This window comes from Acomys minous (genome assembly GCF_964271855.1).
Source record: "Acomys minous genome assembly, chromosome: 1".
In the NCBI taxonomy this organism is placed as follows: domain Eukaryota; kingdom Metazoa; phylum Chordata; class Mammalia; order Rodentia; family Muridae; genus Acomys; species Acomys minous.
This window is the reverse complement of record NC_140483.1, coordinates 126,505,038-126,525,140: the sequence shown is the minus strand read 5'-3', so window position 1 is coordinate 126,525,140 and position 20,103 is coordinate 126,505,038. Positions and strand designations below refer to the sequence as shown.

The 20,103-nt window shown below is 36.6% G+C and overlaps 1 protein-coding gene across 1 annotated transcript in view; it reads right to left on the bottom strand.

The window, feature by feature from the left end:
- The window catches only part of MMP16 (matrix metallopeptidase 16), a 252,269-nt gene that overhangs the window by 14,734 nt on the left and 217,432 nt on the right, over positions 1 to 20,103 (bottom strand). The window contains exon 8 of the mRNA XM_084793541.1: positions 4,974 to 5,124. Within this exon, the coding sequence (XP_084649667.1) occupies positions 4,974 to 5,124 (151 nt within the window). The remainder of the gene's footprint in view (positions 1 to 4,973; positions 5,125 to 20,103) is intronic.

The following is a 20,103-nucleotide window of genomic DNA, read 5'->3' as shown; positions in this document are numbered from 1 at the left end:
AAAGTAAATAATAATGCTAAGTACAGAAAGCTATCTATGTAGACTCATAATTCATAAGAGTGCCACTCAATATCATATATACATCTATACATGCAGAAACATATATATGCTGATTGCTATTTTTCCTGAAGATATAGCCCCAAATAAAACAGGCCAGCTCTAGCTTTTTATTAACATTGGATCCTTGGATATATGATGATATAGACAAGCAAACATGAGTGAAGGTATAAGATGACAGGAGATAGGAATAGCTATGAGGAAAACAAAGCAAAAAATGTTATAAAGCAATGTATTAAAACATTTGAAAGTAAGTCCTTTGTGAAAAAATGGGTATCTGAGGTAAGAAGTGAGAGTAATAGCAAAAGTAGGGGCAGAGAGAGGGAGCATCAGGAGTGAGCAGCAGTGAGGAAGCTTCAGTGAGACAGCGGCAGAAAGTGAGCAGCACAGAAAGTGTGGCAATGAAAGGGCAGCTGTGAGTGATCACCAGTGAGTAAGCAGCAGTAAGACAAAATGAGAGAGAGAGAGAGAGAGAGAGAGAGAGAGAGAGAGAGAGAGAGAGAGAGAGAGAGAGAAAGAGAGACAGACAGAGAGAGAGAGAGAGAGAGAGAGAGACAGAGACAGAGACAGAGAGAGACACAGAGAGAGAGAGAGACAGAGAGAGAGACAGAGACAGAGACAGAGACAGAGACACAGAGAGACAGAGATAGAGACACAGAGACAGAGACAGACAGAGACAGACAGAGAAGCAGTGAGAGTGCAGCAGGGAGAGAAGAGCAGTGACTAAGAAATAGTAAGAAAGAAGCAATCAGTTAGTTTCAGTGAGTGTAGAGGTGTGAGTGGTGAGAGCATATTTGATTGTCCTCTCCAATGTTTAATGATAATTTTCAACCTTGCTGATGTTCCAATTAGGTCTCTGAGCATACTTGAGGGAATTCAGATTATCTTAATGATACAAATTGGTGTTTGTGTACAGGAACACTCTGTAAGAAGGGGACCGTGCAGTGTATAAAATGAAGAATGCAATAGGCTTACTTCCTGGTATTTTTCTGTAAGATTATACTGTGAAATTGGTATAAGATCAAAGTTTATTTGGTATGGTTTTCCTTCAAGTGAAAAAATATTAAATAATGGAATACCATGTATACACACATTTTTAGGTGATATAAATGTAAGTTAAAGTGAATTGTGGGAAAAAAATTTAAATCCCATGGATTAAGTAACACTTAATAACATCATTACATGCTTAGAGATTACTGTCCTAACAAGCAACCCTCAATATCATAATATCTACACTTTATACAAGGCATTATACCTTTAGATTAAATGCATACAATACAGTCTTTCCCTCAAATCCCTCCATGATCTCTTATATTGTACAGTAAGTCCCCTGATATAATGTCCAGACAATAATTATAGCAGATGTGGCCCCCAGTTCGATCAATGATACGGCACTGACACCTAAGTTATCTTTCCTCTAGGTCAAGATAGTAAAATTTAACTTTAACCTAACTCTTCAATTCATAGTTCAGTATGATGTTGAGCCACGCTACTGCTAGTACTTTCCTACACACAGCTTGCCCATGAAGACAACACTGCTGGCCATTCTTACACTGTGTATCCATTCTAATATTGGAGTTTATTTGTTTTGGTACAATTTTCCTTCCTCATGTTCTCTTCACTCATAGCCTGCTGAGTCATCAATATTCTTCCAAACACCTATATCATAGTCATGTGTTCCACCGCCTGCCATGTAGCACTCATAACAATCGCATTCTCAGAAATTATTCAAGCAGCGTAAATTTTTATTACAAGCTACATTTGGGAATATCATCCTAGGAGAATTAGTCAAAATAAATAAATTTCTCTCTCAAAGCAAGTAATGGAAATTAGAGTTTAGGTGATTTTGCAATTTAAGAAAATAAACATAAGCTTAAATTCATAGTCTGTCTGTCTCTTGGCATTGATATATAGCTCACAATCGTGAAATGGATTATAGCTGTTCAATTCTATCTATGCAGAGTATTTTATAAAAAGAACTGGATTTTAAACAAACATGGGTTTCATTTTAATTTTGAAGATATTTTTCATCAACAAAATGTCACATGTTATAGTTTTATTTTTCTCTTGAAAACTGAACACATGGATTCATTAACAATTAAGACAGCATATTCATACTTTAACACTTTAAATAAAATAGGTTAAGGCACTTGAAAACTGGACGTTTGATAGGGAACTCATAAGTTTGTGCCAATGAGTTAGTAAGTCATGAAGGATGATAAAGGGCATTATGGTTTTTTTCATCTGCTTTCACAGTTATCTTTATTGTATAATTATGATTTTAATTAGGTAAATCCTTTTTAAGATTTATTTTTATTTGTGTGTATGCGTTTGTGTGGCTGTACAGTGCATGTGTGGGGAGATCTCAATAGACCAAAAGGAGACGTGAAATACTCTGTGACTAGAGTTTGAAACACTTAAAGCCATCCAGTGTAGATGCTGAAAACTAAACTTAGATTTCTGGAAGTCCAGAAAGAGCCTTTAATCATGGTGCCATATCTACAGCCTTAATTAGGATACTTTGTGAGAAAAAAATCTTAAGCAATATTTCAAAATACATCATTACCAGAAATATATAAGCAATTTTCAGGCATAGTCATGAATCATATCCATAAGAAACAAGTTTTGCATGTACCATCACATAAAATTAAAAAATTCTTTTCATGCTAAGGAAAAGAAGGTATCTGAAAATGTGGAGTAATTTATTTCAGTGATGAATTGATCTATTAAAGACTGAAATCCTAGTATATACTGGGGCCATTTCACAGGGACTCCGTGTTTTATCACTTCAGCTCTCATGAATCTTGGTCTCATAGTAGTCTGCATGTACATTTTTGTGTCATTTTTCAATATGAAAACAAACAAGGTCATTGATTTGTTTATAGCTTATTATTCACTTCTTACAGAAAGAATATGTGTCACTAAATACAACAGTGCCTTAGATTTGAACAGGAGCATTGTGATCTTTTCAATTATGATATCTTTATCATATAGGATCCATTATTTAGTATATGTTAAAATTAAGTTATGAATGAACTAAAAAGGGCTTGGTTAGGACCAATATAGAGCTATTAGGGAAGGAGCATTAAATTTACTGAAAATAAAAGAGCTGTCTCATAATCATGTAGTCTCTTTTGGCAGTTAGAAGTAGGCTGGGTGTAGTAGCACAGGCCTATTATTCGAGTATTGAGAACACTGAAGAAAGATTTCAAGTTCAAAGTCAACCTCGGCCATATTAAAAAAAATCTTTCTCAAAATAAGAATGACAATAAGGGACTATGGTGTCAATCTGCAGATTAGATTTTACTAGTAATAATTATTATATTCTAATAAAATTCATTTATTATATTTATATCAACTTTTATTCTTGGGAATACCACCTACTTTCTATGGTTTTAGTTCACATGCCTTGGATGGATAATTTTGTTAGTGATTCGTTTAGTAGTATTTTAGGAAAGTCCTGAATTTATTATAATGTAATATAATGTATGATATTTTACAATCAAAAATTAATCTATATAATGTTAGACACACAGTGAGTGCATAAAGGGGCATTTAAAATGTATTTTTTATTCACTTTACATCCGATTGTAGCCTGCTTCTCCTCCTCCACCTAGTCCCACCCTCCCTCTCTCTATTCTTCCTTCCCTATTCCTCAGAAATGAGTCCCCCACAATTCTCCCCAGTACAATGAGTTGTATCAGAATAGAGCACATCGCCTTCCACTGAGGCCGGGCAAAGCAGCCCTGTCAGGCAGAAGTGATCCAAAAGCAGGCAATGGAGTCCACGTCAGGAACAGGCCCTGCTCCTCTTACTAGGGACCCACATATGGGCATTCTTATCCATATAAACCATTTATGAGATCTTTCTGTTTGAGCAGAGATAAATGTTTAAAATCACTTCCAGTTAAAACTTGCAAGTTTAAAAAAATTAGCCATAGTTATTTTTCTCCTAGAGTACTAGGGATTTGATAGAGTTATTTTATGCAATGACAATAAAGTAAATTTTACTGGCATGTTGGAAATTAAAGCTGTATTTTCATCTGTGCATATTTAATATATTTACTTATAAAAATATGCAAATAGCATTTTAAGCAACTTTGCAAAGAATGAGTACAGAGACTCATACAGTGGCCCTGATGATAATAGCACAATTAAATTAGAAATGTCATTTCCATTAATTTTTCTACTTCACATTAATAAAAATTCAAGTTCATATTTTAACTATGTTATAGAGTACCAACTGTATGTGTTAAGATTAACCATTTATTTATGTTATGTGGACACTGTTAACAATGATATGGAATAAAACAACAGTACTTAAACATCTAGCAAGAAATATAATGTTATTAATGTTTCATAGGATTTGCTGGCTAGTATCTGAAGAAGACATTACTTCTTAAAAACATGAACCCATATTTTTACAGCATTATTTTTCTTAGTCCTACTTTGCAAAACTGGTAATTAATTAAAATTATTGGAAAATGGTCATAATTGTATCCAAAGTGACAAAATTTAACTCTGAATGCAAAACACAAATTTTTATTAACAATATTTTTCCAAAAACATAGGTAAAGTTATAGGAATATTTATAACAGGGATGTACATTTACATGCACATGTGTGCACACGTATAGTTATTTATAGCTCACATAGCATATTAAACTCATGTGGAAAAAAGAATATAGATTACTGGACATGTCTGCATTAATAAATTAGTTATATTATGTAAACACAGGAAATACAGTTTTATCTCAAATATATTATCTAAAATACACTGCAAAAGTGTTTCCAGCACACTTCCTTGTTTACACACACACGTCACCATTCACAGTGTTTGCATATCAATGAATAGAGACTTTGGTTTTTTAAATCACTGCTAATGTGTGTGTCTACAGTATGCCACATACATACTGACCTGTCGCCTTTGAAGAAATAGGTTTTGCCGACATCTTCCCACCATATGGCAGAATCAATACCATGAGGGGGAATTCCATTCCCAAGCGTGATCAAGTCATGAGGGTAACCAGGTTGAAGAGTTGTGTCCTTGAACACCCAGTATTTGTTACCTGTATAAAATAGGTGTGATTACAGAATTAATTACACTGTCCCTGTCAGCATCATGTGAAAATTGCTATACCAGGATGTAATGGAAATAAATCAGTCATTGTCACACGCAGAATATTGATAGTCTTCCTCAAACATCAGATATTATAAATAAATACTAAAGAGTCTAACTATATCAGTTGATCTAAGTTTAAAATAGAAAAACCGCTTAATTATACAATAGTGATTTGTGAGTTAATTTAAGTGTCCATCAGTAGAAGAATGGATAAAGAAACTGTGGTACATATACACTATGGAATACTATTCAGCTATTAAAAACAAGGAATTCCCGAAATTTGTGGATAAATGGATTGAGCTAGAAATGATCATAATGAGTGAGTTAACCCAGAAGCAGAAAGACTCAAATGGTATATACTCACTTATATCTGCATATTAGCCCAAGGGGCATGTCCCACGAAAGCCTTCACTTACCAGGAAACTGAGACAGAGGGGAGGACATTCTAGTGGGACTCTAGATGAGAGAAGCATGGGAGAATGGCAAAGTAGAAGGATCCAGAGGGTCCTAGAAGCCTACAAGTAGAACATTATGATAGGCAGATTTGGGCACAGGGGTCCTGCTCAAACTAAGGCACCAGCCAAGGACAATACAGGCGGTAAACCTTAAACCCCTACCCAGATCTAGACAATGGACAGAACACTCTCCACAGTAGAGTGGAGAGTGGGATATGACTTTCTCACATACTCTGGTGCCTCACCTTTGACCATGTCCCCTGGATGGGGAGATCTGTTGGCACTCAGAGGAAGGACAGCAGGTTACCAAGAAGAGACTTGATACCCTATGAGCATATACAGGGGGAGGTAATCCCCCTCAGGAACAGTCATAGGGGAGGGGAATAAGGGGAAAATGGGAGGGAGGGAAGAATGGGAGGATACAAGGGATGGGATAACCATTGAGATGTAACAAGAATAAATTAATAAAGTAAAAAATAAATAAATAAATAAATAAAATTTAAATCTACAGCTTAGCCATAAAGAACAATTTTAAGTCAAGTACCCTCCCCCGGGCTAGCAAAGGCCTGACTTCTCTGAATTGCTAGCACCGTCCTGTGGTTTGTTCCATACTGCATACTTAATTGATTTTATGATGATAAGATCTACTCTGTGTGAGCATTTCCAGTTGGTTGATACTTTTGTTTTATTTTGCAGGCTTTTCCAAATGTCTTCCGTCAAATGAAGCCCTCCTGTTTTGACTCTACTTATTGGAACACTAAACTTATGAGGATACCTAAAGGAGGAAAAAAATGTAAGCCTAAATTGTTCAAAGTTGCAGAGTTATAATGCACAAAATCTAGGCCAACTTCAGTCAGTTGCATTGCCATTTGGAAACTTCTGTAGCAACACAACTCTCACACACCCCTGCCCTTGCCACACTGCACCCTAACTTCCTTCTCAGTGTGCCATACCCAGTAACCATTCGTTACTCCACCACTGAAATTTATTTCAACCTGACATTTAACTGAACATTTTGCTTTTGGGATCCTCAGTACTTTCAACTAAATGATCATCCAGTGTGGTGTTTTGGATGAAAAGAGCTCTCCATAGGCTTATATATTTGCAAGTGTAGTCCCCAGGTGATAAATTGTTTAAGAAGTATTACCAAGATTAGGAAGTGTAGCCTTGCTGGAGTAGTTGAGCTTCTTTTGGAGGAGGTGCATCAGCAGGGGGTGGACTTTGAGTTTAAAAAAGCCCATGTCAGAGGAGATCGGGCGCGAACATTCTCCACATTTGAGTGGAGAGTGGGATATGACTTTCTCACGTACTCTGGTGCCTCACATTTGACCATGTCCCCTGGAGGGGGAGACCTGGTGGCACTCAGAGGAAAGATAGCAGGCTACCAAGAAGAGACTTGATACCCTATAAGCAGATACAGGGGGAGGAAATCCCCCTCAGGAACAGTCATAGGGGAGGGGAGTAAGGGGAAAATGGGAGGGAGGGAGGAATAGGAGGATACAACGGATGGGATAACCATTGGGATGTAACAAGAATAAATTAATAAAAAAAACAAGCCATGTCAGGCCCAGTGTCTCTCTGTCTTCTGAATGAGGATCAGTACTTTAAGCTATTTCTCCAGCATCTCACCTGCCTGTGTGCTACCAAGTTCCATTCTACGATAATAATGCACTATAGCCCTGAAACTTCAAGCCACAATCAAATGCTTTCCTTTTTAAGATTTGCTTAGTCATAGTACCTCTTCACAGCTTTAGACCAAAACTAATATAGCCAATCTTATCTGCAGATTCAATGGACCACTTAGTTTGTTCCTTAAGTAGCTAGAACCCATTTTATGCTGTGTCTTTTCCCTCTATCGCTGTTATTTTCTGAATTTGATTTATTTTGTATTTGTCAAACATTAAAATTGATTCTTCCTTTTTTTTTTCTTACTATAAATCTGGCTTGTGCTTTCAATACTGGGTTCTCATCTTGGTATTTTGAAGGTTTTGGTGCCTTTGGGGGATGGGAGCCAGGCTGGCTGAAATAGGTCACTAGGGGCAAGGGAGGCCTGCTTTGCCCTGCTGCCTGCTCATTAAGGCATGGTTGGCACTGTCACATGGCCTTTCCAGCTGTTCTGCACTGCCTTCCCACTATGATGGCCTCAGGTCCTATTGAAACCATGAGTTGAAATCGTGTTTCTTCCTTTAAATTTTCTGTCAGGAATTCAGTCACAGGGAAAAGGAAAGTGGCTACTAGAAATCACAAAATCAATTCTGCAAGAGCCGAATTAGGAATTATTATACCATACATTTTTAGTAATATCAAAATGTTGACATTAAAGTCAGTTAGTATCCTTTGCCCCAAAGAACTGTCTCCCCTTCTTTTCTGCTGAACAATTTTATGACCCAACATTCTCTCAGCAGCCGTTTCCCTGCTTGGGATTTACATAGAAATTAGTGAGTTTATGTCCTTACTAACAGACATCATGCCTTACTTGTTTTTATAAAATTTCAATCTCCCCCTAAGACAAGGATTATGGTACATTGGAACATTCATTCTACATTTACAGATACCTGTGTGGAGAACATCAGGAAGAACCACTTAAGCAAGGGGGATTTGGTACTGATGAATTGAAAGATTACTGCAAAACCAATATAATGGCCTCCACAGTATTTGGAGTGCATTGGTAAATCCCTGTAGGAGATCAGTTTAGGGAAAGGATGTGATCAATTTTAATTTTCAAAAGATTGTTTGGGGTCTTTTGAAAAAAATGTTATAGAAAAAAAAAACAAAAGAAAAAATAAAGACGAGCCTTTTGTGATCAATTAACTAAATGAATCTATTAAATAACTTACTTCCTATATCTTCTGGTATAATTTCTAGAGACAAAGCAGTGAACCAGAAAACATTTCCTGTCTGTTAAGGCTTAAAGTATAGTGAGGTGATGAGGGGAAACTAACCTAAAGGAAACAGAGAAACTAATAAATACAACTTTCAAGAGAAAAATGCACATGTCAAGTAAAAGGACAGTAATAGGACAGAGAAAGAATAGGGGTAATTTTGCACTGAATACATGAAAGATCCCCATTCACTCTTTGTTATGTGTGTATGTTCAGGTGTATGAGGGGATTCATTTGCATATGTATGCCCGTGCCTGTACATGTGGAGGACAGAGGCCAACATCATTAGCTTCTTAGGAGCTGTCCACCTTGTTTTATGAAACAGAGTTTCACCGGCCAGGAGCTTTGTGAAGTTGGTTAAGCTGGCTGGCTAGTGAGCCCTCTGGATCTACCAGTCTCCATAATATAACCTCTATTCAATTTTAAATACATACATACATATATATATATATTCGAAGACACTAGGTTCCTAAAGGTTGTTTAGCATAGAAGAAATATGAAAAGAAAGTGGTGGAAAGGTTATCAATAAGCAGTTGCAGCTCAGACGGTGAGGTTATAAATAAGGACTCGGAGTTCTATAGGAGTTTGAATTTTCTTTCAAATAACATAGGGAGTAATTGACAATTATGTGAAATGGTTTTGTGAAAGATTGAACTAAAGTTCACAACATAGAGGTGGAGAGAAGAAGATGTACTCAGGATCTATCTTGAAGTCAGCACTAATGGGAATCCCTGGCTAACTATATCGTAGATTATTCTCAGCCCGTGGCTTACTTGCATAGATAAGAGACTGTGAATATTACTGAATAAGAAAATAAGACTAAGGATGGGTAGGAAGCTTCAAATTAAAATCAAGAGTGTGATATGTTATCTAGGAAGTGGCGGTGCATGCCTTTAATACCAGCACTCGGGAGGCAGAGGCACCTGGATCTCTATGAGTTTGAGGCCAGTTTGGTCTATAGAGTGAGTTCCAGGACAGCCAGAGTGGCAAAGAAAAAAGTCTTGATTCCACACCCCAAGAGAGTGTGAGGTGTTAGTGAGATATCCATATGAACAAATAGGGAGACATAACTGTATATGTCAGAATATTCATAGCAATTTGTACATTATAAGCATCAAGTGGCATTTGACAATTTAGGACTCTGATGAATCTATCTGGGAAGAGTATATGCAGGACACAGAAAAGCTGTAACTGGGCTTCTAAAAAGAAGTGTCTTTTAGAAAATACCACATAGAGGAATAGGAAAAAGTAGACAAAGGAAGAAAAAAATGCAATGCTGATGACTAAAATAATAGAATTATTCAGAAATGGAAAGATGGAGTTAGAGGGAGCCCAAATAAAAACCTGATTTTCCATAGTGCCAATGCCAATTGCTCTGGAAAACCAAATAGAATGTTGGGATTTTCTACACCACTAACTTAAAAATGAAAGGCTTACTTCACCCTGAGACCTGCATCTGAGCTTCATTTAGTTGCTGTGATCCAATATTTCTTGAGAAAATGCAACTCAGGGGAGAAAGGGTTTATTTCAGCTCACAGTCCCAGGTTATGTTCCATCGTTATGGAGCAGTCAAGGTGGCAGGGACATGAAGTAGCAAGTCATATCATATCCACAGTGAAGAGCAGGATGGAAAATGAATGCACACATTTTCACTGTGCTCAGATCCTTCTCTATACTTACAGTCCAAAATCCAAACCCAGGAAATGGTGCTCCCCTCAGAGGACTGGGTCTTTACATACTCATTAACAAGTGATTCAGACATCTCCCTATAGACATGCATTTAGGGCAATTTGATATTGGCAATCCTTCATAGAGTCTCTCTTCCCAGGAGAGTCCATGTTGTGTCAACTTGGTCGTTGCTATTAACCATCACAATCTAGCTCCACACTCACCTTATTCTCACAGGCTAGCATACAACTTATTCAGTTAATCATATTATAAAACTTGTTCATAATTTTTTCATACTGAATGGACAGTAAAGTCAATTTATGTGACTAGAACTTGTTCCTTGAAGGCCATTCTCATTGTCAGTAATGCAAAGCCCTTCCTTTGTCTCTTTAATTTATCATATATCTATCCATCTGTCTGTCTGTCTGTCTGTCTATATCTATCTTCATTTTAAAGTCTGATCACAGCCCCACTCACTCCTTTCCTCCTCCTAGTCCCACCCTCACACACTACCCCTATTCCCTCATCAGCTCATCCTCAGAGAATGGGAGGCTCCCACTGTCTTTTCTTAAGCAAGAACTCCATTCCTTTTTCTACACATTCTTCTTCTACACTAAAACAAGGATGAGGAGGAGGCAAAGACGAAGCTAGGGAGGTGAACTGAAAGAGTAAGTGAAGAAGTGATCTAGCAGATGAATAAAACACCAGGGCTTCTGCTAGCACGATGGTATGTGCAGTTCCTGTGTTGTGAATTATCACATCTTTGCTCCCTCAAGCTCCATTAACCCATTTGAACTCTTCTCTTACTGAAGGAGACAGCTCTTTGTGAATTCAATGCATCCAAATTCTATATAAAGTATGACATCATGCATACGAGCCTCCAGTGTTTGAATCACAGTCCTGGGCTTTAGCCAACATACCATGTGCTCTTCTAGCCAGGTTCCTTCATGACTTGATGACAACTTTGTAGCTTGTGCCACTCCAAATTTTCTTTCTTATCAGATTCCTATTAGTTTTTCTCCTTTTCATTTATTTTTTTCAAGGCAAATAGAAAATTTGCTCAGAGGGTTTTGTTTTGTTTTCGTCTTAAAATTTTTTTTGTATTTGCTCACATGAAAAATTCTAATGCATATATGGCATTTCAAGACTCCTTTCAACTCAGTTTGCTTTTCTCACTCCATGTTTGCCCATTTAGAATAAGATGATCCCTTCAATATTTACTATGGATAATTTCTGTGGGAGAACCCTGCCTGCATTACATGATTTGCTATATTGACAAACTGCATAGCTCTTACCTTTATCATACCACTTAGTTAATAGTTTGCAAGCAAAACCAGAAGAAACAGAACATTGACACACTAGTTTGCTTTAGCACCTTATATACAACATTTGAAAAATGTTTTTAAAGTGCTTAATAAATGGTTATCAATGCAGAGAACCCTGCTTCAATTACATGAATAATCAAATATAGAATAGAAGAACTAACAAAAAAAGCAATAAAGACTACCTAAATAATATGTTAATCATTTGCTTTGAATCTTGTCAGCAAAGCTGGAGAATGAATATTATAGCAAATATCACATTGGAGCAAACACTCACGGCTTAGCACTGTGTTGAAAAGCCATGTATATTTTATCTTTAACTGTGTGTTGGGAAATGCCATCACATGTCACATATTTTCCCCAGATTCCTCTGAAATCAAGAAACTTGAAAGGAAATGCCTCAACCAATATACACATCAAATTTTTGACAGAGTAACAAGAAAGAAATCCAAAGAACTGTCTCACAGCACACAGTCTACTTTAGTCCCAATCTCTTTCACCCTTAAAACAGAAAATCTTAAAACAATAGAAGAGAAGTTCTAAAGGGCCCATTCCATCACTCTATGCTCAACACTTCTCTCATTCTTCCCTTTCAGCGCATGTGTAATTAGGGAAGAACAGGTGATTGTAATCCTCCCACCAGCAGTGACAGCTTTAGTCAGCTCAGCTCCATTGTGCCTTTCCAGGAGGGACTTTCTACACCTTACAATATCTACCTTGGCAGTTCCGAAACTTAGTATTTTTGTGGCAATATTCTCACATTCTTTCCAGGTTCACAATGGGCAAACACACTAAGAATTAAGAGTTCAATTAGCTTTCTTTATAGGAGACATTCTCCTATGTCTCAAGAGAGAATAACTTGTGATAAAACAGAGTTGATGTTTTTATTTAAAAGTTTTATTATTATATTAAAATACTTTCCTCTATTTAGTGTATGCATATGGTAGGTATATTTGTCTAAATATATGTTGTGTGTATGCCTGTGTGCATGCTTATTCAAATATGTGATTGGGGGTCCATATACAATGGCTCTTTTGGGCAGTTCATTGAACAACCTCAGATCCAGGTCCCTACCTTTCACCTTGTTTGAGACAAATTCTCTTATTTACTGCTGTGTATGCTCAGCTAGCTGGCCTGAAAGTTCCCAGGGTTTTCCTGATCTCTTCTCCCAGTTCGCCGTTGGAGCACTTGGAGTACAGGTCTCTGTGTATAATATCAGGCTTTGCATGGATCCTGAGAATTAAAATTCAGGTGCTCATGCTGCTGAGCTTTGGAGCCTGGGGAGATAACTCAGAAGGAATATTTCTTAAAAACTGTATGATGGAAATGTTTTATTATTGGTCAAGGACTTAAATGTCCTTGAAAAGAATAAAGCAAAAGAAAATCCCAACAATGTTTGCTGTTGGGTTACAGGGTGGAATGTTATACACCAAAACCATTAGGGGAAACCATGACCTTGCCTCTGGGTATTGTGGTCTAAAATTTAAGGGAATATCAATATAATGAGTGCCAGTACTTAATATTTTGTGTGTTTACTAAGGATATAAAATACCATTAATTCCTACTTCATCTTAATGAATTAGGATAGTCCCATGAGAGAATTGATGTAACTAGGACTATTCCTTAATTTGTGATTGGATGATTTACATTCAATTTATTTTATTTTTTATATAAGAGGTAGATTTTTCCCTTATGTTATTACTAGAATGCCTTGACTCTCAAAAATACTATTTCCTGTTATTCATAATAAAGAGGTTTTTTTTTTCTTCCTGGATTTCAAATGGCATTGGCAGGTTCTGGTAGAAGTAGAAAAACTGATCTTACTGAATCTGTATTGGAGTAATGCAGATGAGAATATCAACAAGTCAGAATTAAGGCAGAGAAGCATGCTAAATAAAAAGGATAGGCAGAAATAATGGGTGAGATTGGAAGCACAGGGCATTTAATGGGAATTGTCAATCTCATCCAGTCACAATCTGCTTGTTAAGAGCCTGTGATTGTCAGTGAAATGGGAGAAGCAGGTCGGCTGGTGAAGGCAACACACACATTCAGTTTTGGAGAGTATAGACTACATGTATGCATGCAATAATAATTATTAACTTGAAATAGTGGAGGGCATGGGCAGGCTTTACGGAATGAAGTTAGGAGGTTCTGGATAAACTAAAGTGAATTGGAGTAATGTAATTCTATTTTACTTAAAACACATTTAAAAAGAAGATCAAATCTAAAAGTAACAAAGAAAAATGAATCAGAAGCTCCTTTAAGAAAAGATAAGAACACCAATTCAGAAGTGACTGATTCATTTGAAATAAAGAAAAATTCAAGAAATAGAAAACCTCTGAAATAGGCACTTCTAGCGATTATCTGGTATGGTCTATTTTTAGAGGTTTCTGAATCTTTTTATTAGCTACACATCTTTTCAATACCTTTCTTCTCAAATTTTACGAACTGACTTCTGCATTCAAATAAATATTCTAGTTTCACTTTGTAAGTGATTTTTTTTCTCTTGAAATGAATCTATGAAACATAGTAAAAAATACTGCTTAAAGTTATTAGGTGATAGCAAAAATAGTATTTTGAGACAAATTTTTAAATACTTGATTTGAAAGTGGCTCATTCTTCATTTTAAAGTTTAGATTCTTCTTGAGGAAAATTTTACCAGTTCTATTTTCTACTTAGAAAAATTTGATATTATTATCTCATAAGCATTCAATCAACATGCCTTGTAATTTAATGTAAACATTTGTCATGAGTATGTCCCTCAAATGTAATCTTGTGATATCAGCTGTACCACAGGAACACAAGGCAGCTCTCATGTGTACAGTAGATTCCCCTGTTTTTCTAATATGCAAATGTACTGCACATGATAGTATATCACATTTCTTGTCCTCTCACACCTAAGTAACCACCTTATGAATGTCAATAAAGGAGACGTACTGAGTGTTACATGCCAAATGTAAGGTAGAGGAATAAGGGAGGAAGTTGACCTAGGCATTATAAGCATAAATGTAACTCAGGCATTGCATGTACAGCAAATACATGCTGAGAAATGTTAGTTTTACATGTATACTTGTTGGCATAGAAACGGCCTGGCCCCAGGTTGCTTAGTGACCTCTGATGATATCATCTGATAGCAGTTGCTCTCTTCTCTGACTCTCTCTCTCTCTCTCTCTCTCTCTCTCTCTCTCTCTCTCTCTCTCTCTCTCTCTCTCTCTCTCTCTCCTCTCACTTGGATGCCCCACCTTCCTTCTCTCCCCCTGCTTCTACAATAAATCTTGTACCATGTATGTTGTGTTGCACATATTAAATATTTAAAATTGGTGGTCCCCAGAGAAAAAACCTGATAGGCTGTCATCATATGGTGGAGGAGGAGGTCCCCTTCGGTCATAGATGTAGGGGAGGGGAATAGAGTGAAAGAGGGAGAAAGGGGGGGAATGGGAAGATACAAGTGAGGGGATAACAATTTATATGGAATCAGAATAAATTATTTAAATAAAAAATAATAAAATTGGTGGTCCCTTCCTGGGAAGGCTCTTCCAGAATTTCCTAGGAACACTGAAAGTTTTCCTATAGAACTCCTTGTACCTACCCAAATTCCCACAACAATTTGCATTCTGTATCACCTATGGATAACATCAACTCCATTCAACAGAGACCTATTGATTGGTAGGTTTTCCCTTCGTAGTCAGCTTTTCCACCAAAGTCCACTAGGACACCATCCTTGGGTGATACTTCATTCTCTTACAGGCATGGTTTTCTTTCCCTCTTTCTTGTACAGCAAAAACCCTGTTAACAGGTGAAATCATAATGATCAAGCGTGTTCTCTGGCCACTGGCAAGACATGTAATATGTTTGACCAGTTTGTGCCAGCTCATACCTATGAGGATGTGAAAATATAAGACATATCCCATCTTGTCTTGAGTACCCATCTTGTGAAACTCATGTCCTAAGAGTAACCTTCACACACACATACCACCCACAGAGTTCCAGGAAAAAACACATATTCCAGGGCTTGAACAACCAGGAAACACCACCTGGGGCCAACCAATCAGAAAACGGGCCATGAACATCAGTTGTGTTTTTGTAAGATAAAAATACCTCTTTGTGGTCAGGCCTGGACCAATCAATGTAAAGGTCATGCTACTATCCACCCTCTTATCCAATCCCAAAACTCCAAAGCTTGGAAAGCCCTGTTTGAATTTTTTCTATACTTTGGGGTGACTCTCCTAACCTGCCACATCAGGGAAGCTTTGCAATCCAAGATCAAGCTTGTAATAAAGACCATGTGTGTTTGCTTCAGATCCATGGTCCTGGTGGTCTTTCAGGGGACTCATGATCTGGGTATTGCCATTTCTAGTCCCCAGAGCCATATGGGGCACATTTCTCTTTTTACCCATGAAAGGAGTCCTCCACTCAGACCCCAACTTTTCTGAAAACATGTAGCTTCTAAATTGTCTCATTACATTGCTGAAGCTATTGGGGAACATAAAAATCTTTCCTTTCCTACACCTTTTTCTCACTCTGAAACCGCAACCACCACTTGAGCTCAGTAGTAGTGATGGCTTTTTCAGAACAGATTCAGCTTGCTGTCAGACTGAGATTTTCACCACTGCAGAGGTGAATTAACTCTAAATCTACTTAGATATCATGCCATGTGGTTCTGGCTCCAGCTTTTCTCCACTTCCTGCAACTGCCCTCTGAACCCATGCTCCAAGAGGACGATCTCAGCCCTGTTGAGATCTGATAAGATAGGGTGGGTGGGTGCTTGGCAGGGGGAAATCACATTTTCTGAGCAATGGGAGACAGGGAAAGGAGAGTGGGACTGAGGAGAGGCAGGAGGGAGCAACAACTGGGATGTAAAGTGAATAAATAAATTAATACCACCCAAAATGGAACAACAATAACAATTAAATATAATATGGTGAGATTATGCAAAAATGTGCAAAAAATCATACTTACTACCAGTACATGTTCTTATTAGTATATCATTTCAAAGTTGTAGCAAATAACATTAAATTAAGATTATTCATTGTTTTTAATATAGATTCAGTAAATGGGTTACCACTCTATAATTCCTCTTCCTACTGAAAGTTCTAATACTAGAATTTAAACCAACATAGGAAGTTGCTAAGAGAAAGTAGTGTTGTAAGGGGCCCTAATTCATTTTCATTATATCTATTTACCCAGGATTCAATTATAAAGAGAAATGTATTGTGTAAGTGTTTATTTTTAACATGCACTAGAATAGTAAAGGAAATAATTCTAATACTTCTGATGGAGAATATTTGAATTTCTGAAATACATAAACTGACATGACAGATAGCTTTGTTTGATATAAATATCACAGCATGGTAAATGACAGTCATTTAAGTTATATGATTTGTAACATTTTAATATTTTATATATACAAAATTTAATATATGAATATAGCCACACCTGTCAAAATATGAAATAACTAAAATAGTGGACAGTTTTGTCTTGTAGATATTCCTCAGCCTTGACTATATTCTTTCCTACTTCCCACAACTTTCATTTGTTAACCATATATTAATCTTAGTGATATTTCTATCCATATTTTATTCATTCAATTTTATAAAATTAGTATTTTAGAATTCTCTACATATTCTGGGGACATACCACTGAATGATGTTTCCTTTCCTACTTTAAAGTATATTTAAAAAGAAGAAATTGAAATTCCTTATGGATTATGATTTTGACATCCTAATACCTAAGCCAAATTTACAGATGTCTCCAATATTTGTCCAGGACATTCAGAAAGTCAACTGTCTTCAGAAAGAAGATGAGGCCATTGTGAATTCATTTTTAAATATGGTTCAGGCTACATATCTGAGTTTGTTTGTTTTGTGGGTAGCTAGCCATTGGCTTAGCGTCAATCGTTGTAAGGGCCTTTGCTTTCTCCTACTGAAATTTTTTCTTACCTCTCAAAGAAACTTCAGAAGGAAAAGTTTACTTTTAGATTTATGGTTGATTCTTATTTCTGAACTAGTTGCTCTGTTTAAGAAGTGTCTAATTTTCTAACTTCAGGCCAATGATTTACTGTCTTCAACAGTAGTTTCAAATAAGACCCAAATTTACATAATAATCTCCAAGACCCTTTTTGTATATTGAGTCTTTATGTACGGATTTCGGAGTTAACTCAACCACTACTACACAAACTACAACGAAGCCTGAAATTTTTTTGAGTGGAACAAACTTGATATTCAGATAAATATGACTAACTTTCATATCACAATAGTATTGAGTGCTTCACACATGAATACTACATACTTTAATTAAGATTTCTTTGCTTTTTTTTAGTGGAGTTGTGTAATATATAAGTGCTACATATTCTATTACAGTTGGATCCAGAAATATTTATCCTTTTAAATGCTATTGCTTTTAAATTTTTTATTTGCTAATAAGTAACTGAAAATGATTTTCAGGGATTACTTGCTTTGCATTTTTTTTCAAATTAAGCACCACATGTCTTTGTTGTGAAAAATAATTTGCATACTAGATCTTCTTGGGTCATAGTGCAGTAACTTCTCATCCTTGTAAAAAGAAGATTTATTTACTGTCCAGTATTATATTTCCTTCTCCAAAACTGTGAATTATGCTTCCTTCTCACTTAGTTTCTTGCTTCTTTTTGCTGTGAAGCTGATTATGTGAAAGCAGTTGTCTGCACTGTAGGCCACTGAGATTTTGCATTAGTCCATTCTTCTTATTGGGGATTTTCCTGTCTTTGTCCCAAATAACATGAAAGTAAGGCAGGGTATGTTGTTAGTTACAAATATTACATACTTCCAGTCCCTTCATAATTGTTTGATATATAAACAGCTGCTATTTCTACAACCTTGCAACTTCATTATATTCACTCAGGGGTTTGAGAAAACTTGTTGGTTGACTGCATCTTATTACTACATAGGCGTAACCTGATCTGTGAAAAAAGTTTTCTTTTTTCTTTTGCAATATAGGTGCTTCTTATATACAATTCTTGCAATTTACACTAAATATATCCTTCAAGAACATAAGAAATAAGATGTGGATATTATGACATATATTTTATGTTCCATATTTTTATACCTGTAACTATTTTTGAATTTTATTCCATATAGGTTTCATGGTAATAGTTTGAGAACATCCGGCCTTACCTTAAATATTTGCTAGGCAGAATCAGGACAGTGATTAATCTTAGGTAATTAACTGTCTCACCCCTCCTCACCAGTTATACTGGCTAATTTTGTGAGCATGAATATGTGGCTGGAAGCAGAAGGTACTGTCATCATCTGTGATCACCACCCCTTTTTTAATTCCTACTGAAATTTAATGAGCAATTAAAGGAATAATTTTATTAAAATGTCTAGTAGGTAGTAACTCCACAAACAGTATTGTTTCATAAACTGAAAATATAAGGATGATAAGAAAATATAAAGAAAATCCACCCTGGTGATATTTATGTTTGTAAGTTTTAGGTTCTAAATAATTTAAAATTATTTGTAAATACAATGTGTTATCGAAAAGATACATTTAACAAGGTATATATAAATAAGGTATATTTACATAAATTAGACTTAATTTAAATTAAAAAATTTAAAGTCTGAAGGTATGCTTTATATGCAAGTTGAAAGATGAATGAAAAGAGGTGAACCCACCCACATCAAAGTGAAGAAAAGCAAAGTGAATAAAAGTGAAAGAGCCCAGAGGTAGTGTAGGACACTCTCACTACTGTTCATGACCTGTATTTTCTCCATATGCAGTTTCCATAGAGAACACTCTTGGAACAGCCTAAGGCTATCTTAGAGTTGCCTTTCCAAGCTCCATGTTTTTATACTTAGATCATCATCGCAAATCATACTTTGATCCTGAGAATAATTACTTGTTCTTTGACATAATGTCAAAGAAAGAGTGCAGGAGAGGTAAATTTCTGTCTCGGTACTATGCCTCTAATATTCACAACCTTCAGATACAGTTAGAGTTGTCTTCCTGGCCACGTAGGCTTTTAACACCACCTATTTTCCTGATAACAGTAAATAAACAGTACCAGCTTTGTCACTCTTTAGTGACAAACCTAAAAACAGAAGTACCAGGGAATGTGCTGAGACACATGAAGAATGGAACCTACTTCTAGTCTGAGTGGAGACATGACATTCTGATCAGCTCCAAGATTAGAGCAGTGTATAATAGTCTCTGCTTTCCTTTTTGAATTTTAGTTTATTATAATTTATTCATATTACATCCCAGTTGTTATCCCCTCCCTTGCATCTTCCCGTTCCCATCCTCCCTCCCTCTTCTGCCCTAGTCCCCTCCCATAGGCCTCTGACAGACAGGGACCTCTTCCTCCACCATATGACCACAGTCTATCAGGTCTCATCCAGATAGCCTGCTTTCCATTCCTTTGTATGCAGCCAGGCTCTCCACACCAAGGGGAAGTAATCAAATAGGGGGCACCAGAGATCACGTCAGAGTCTGCCCCCACTCTCTCCACAACCGTGGAGAATGAGCTGTCCGTTGGCTAGATCGGAACAGGTGGTCTAGGTTCTCTGCATGCATTGTCCTTGGTTGGTACATTTTGTGAAGACCCACTACGTCCAGACCCGCC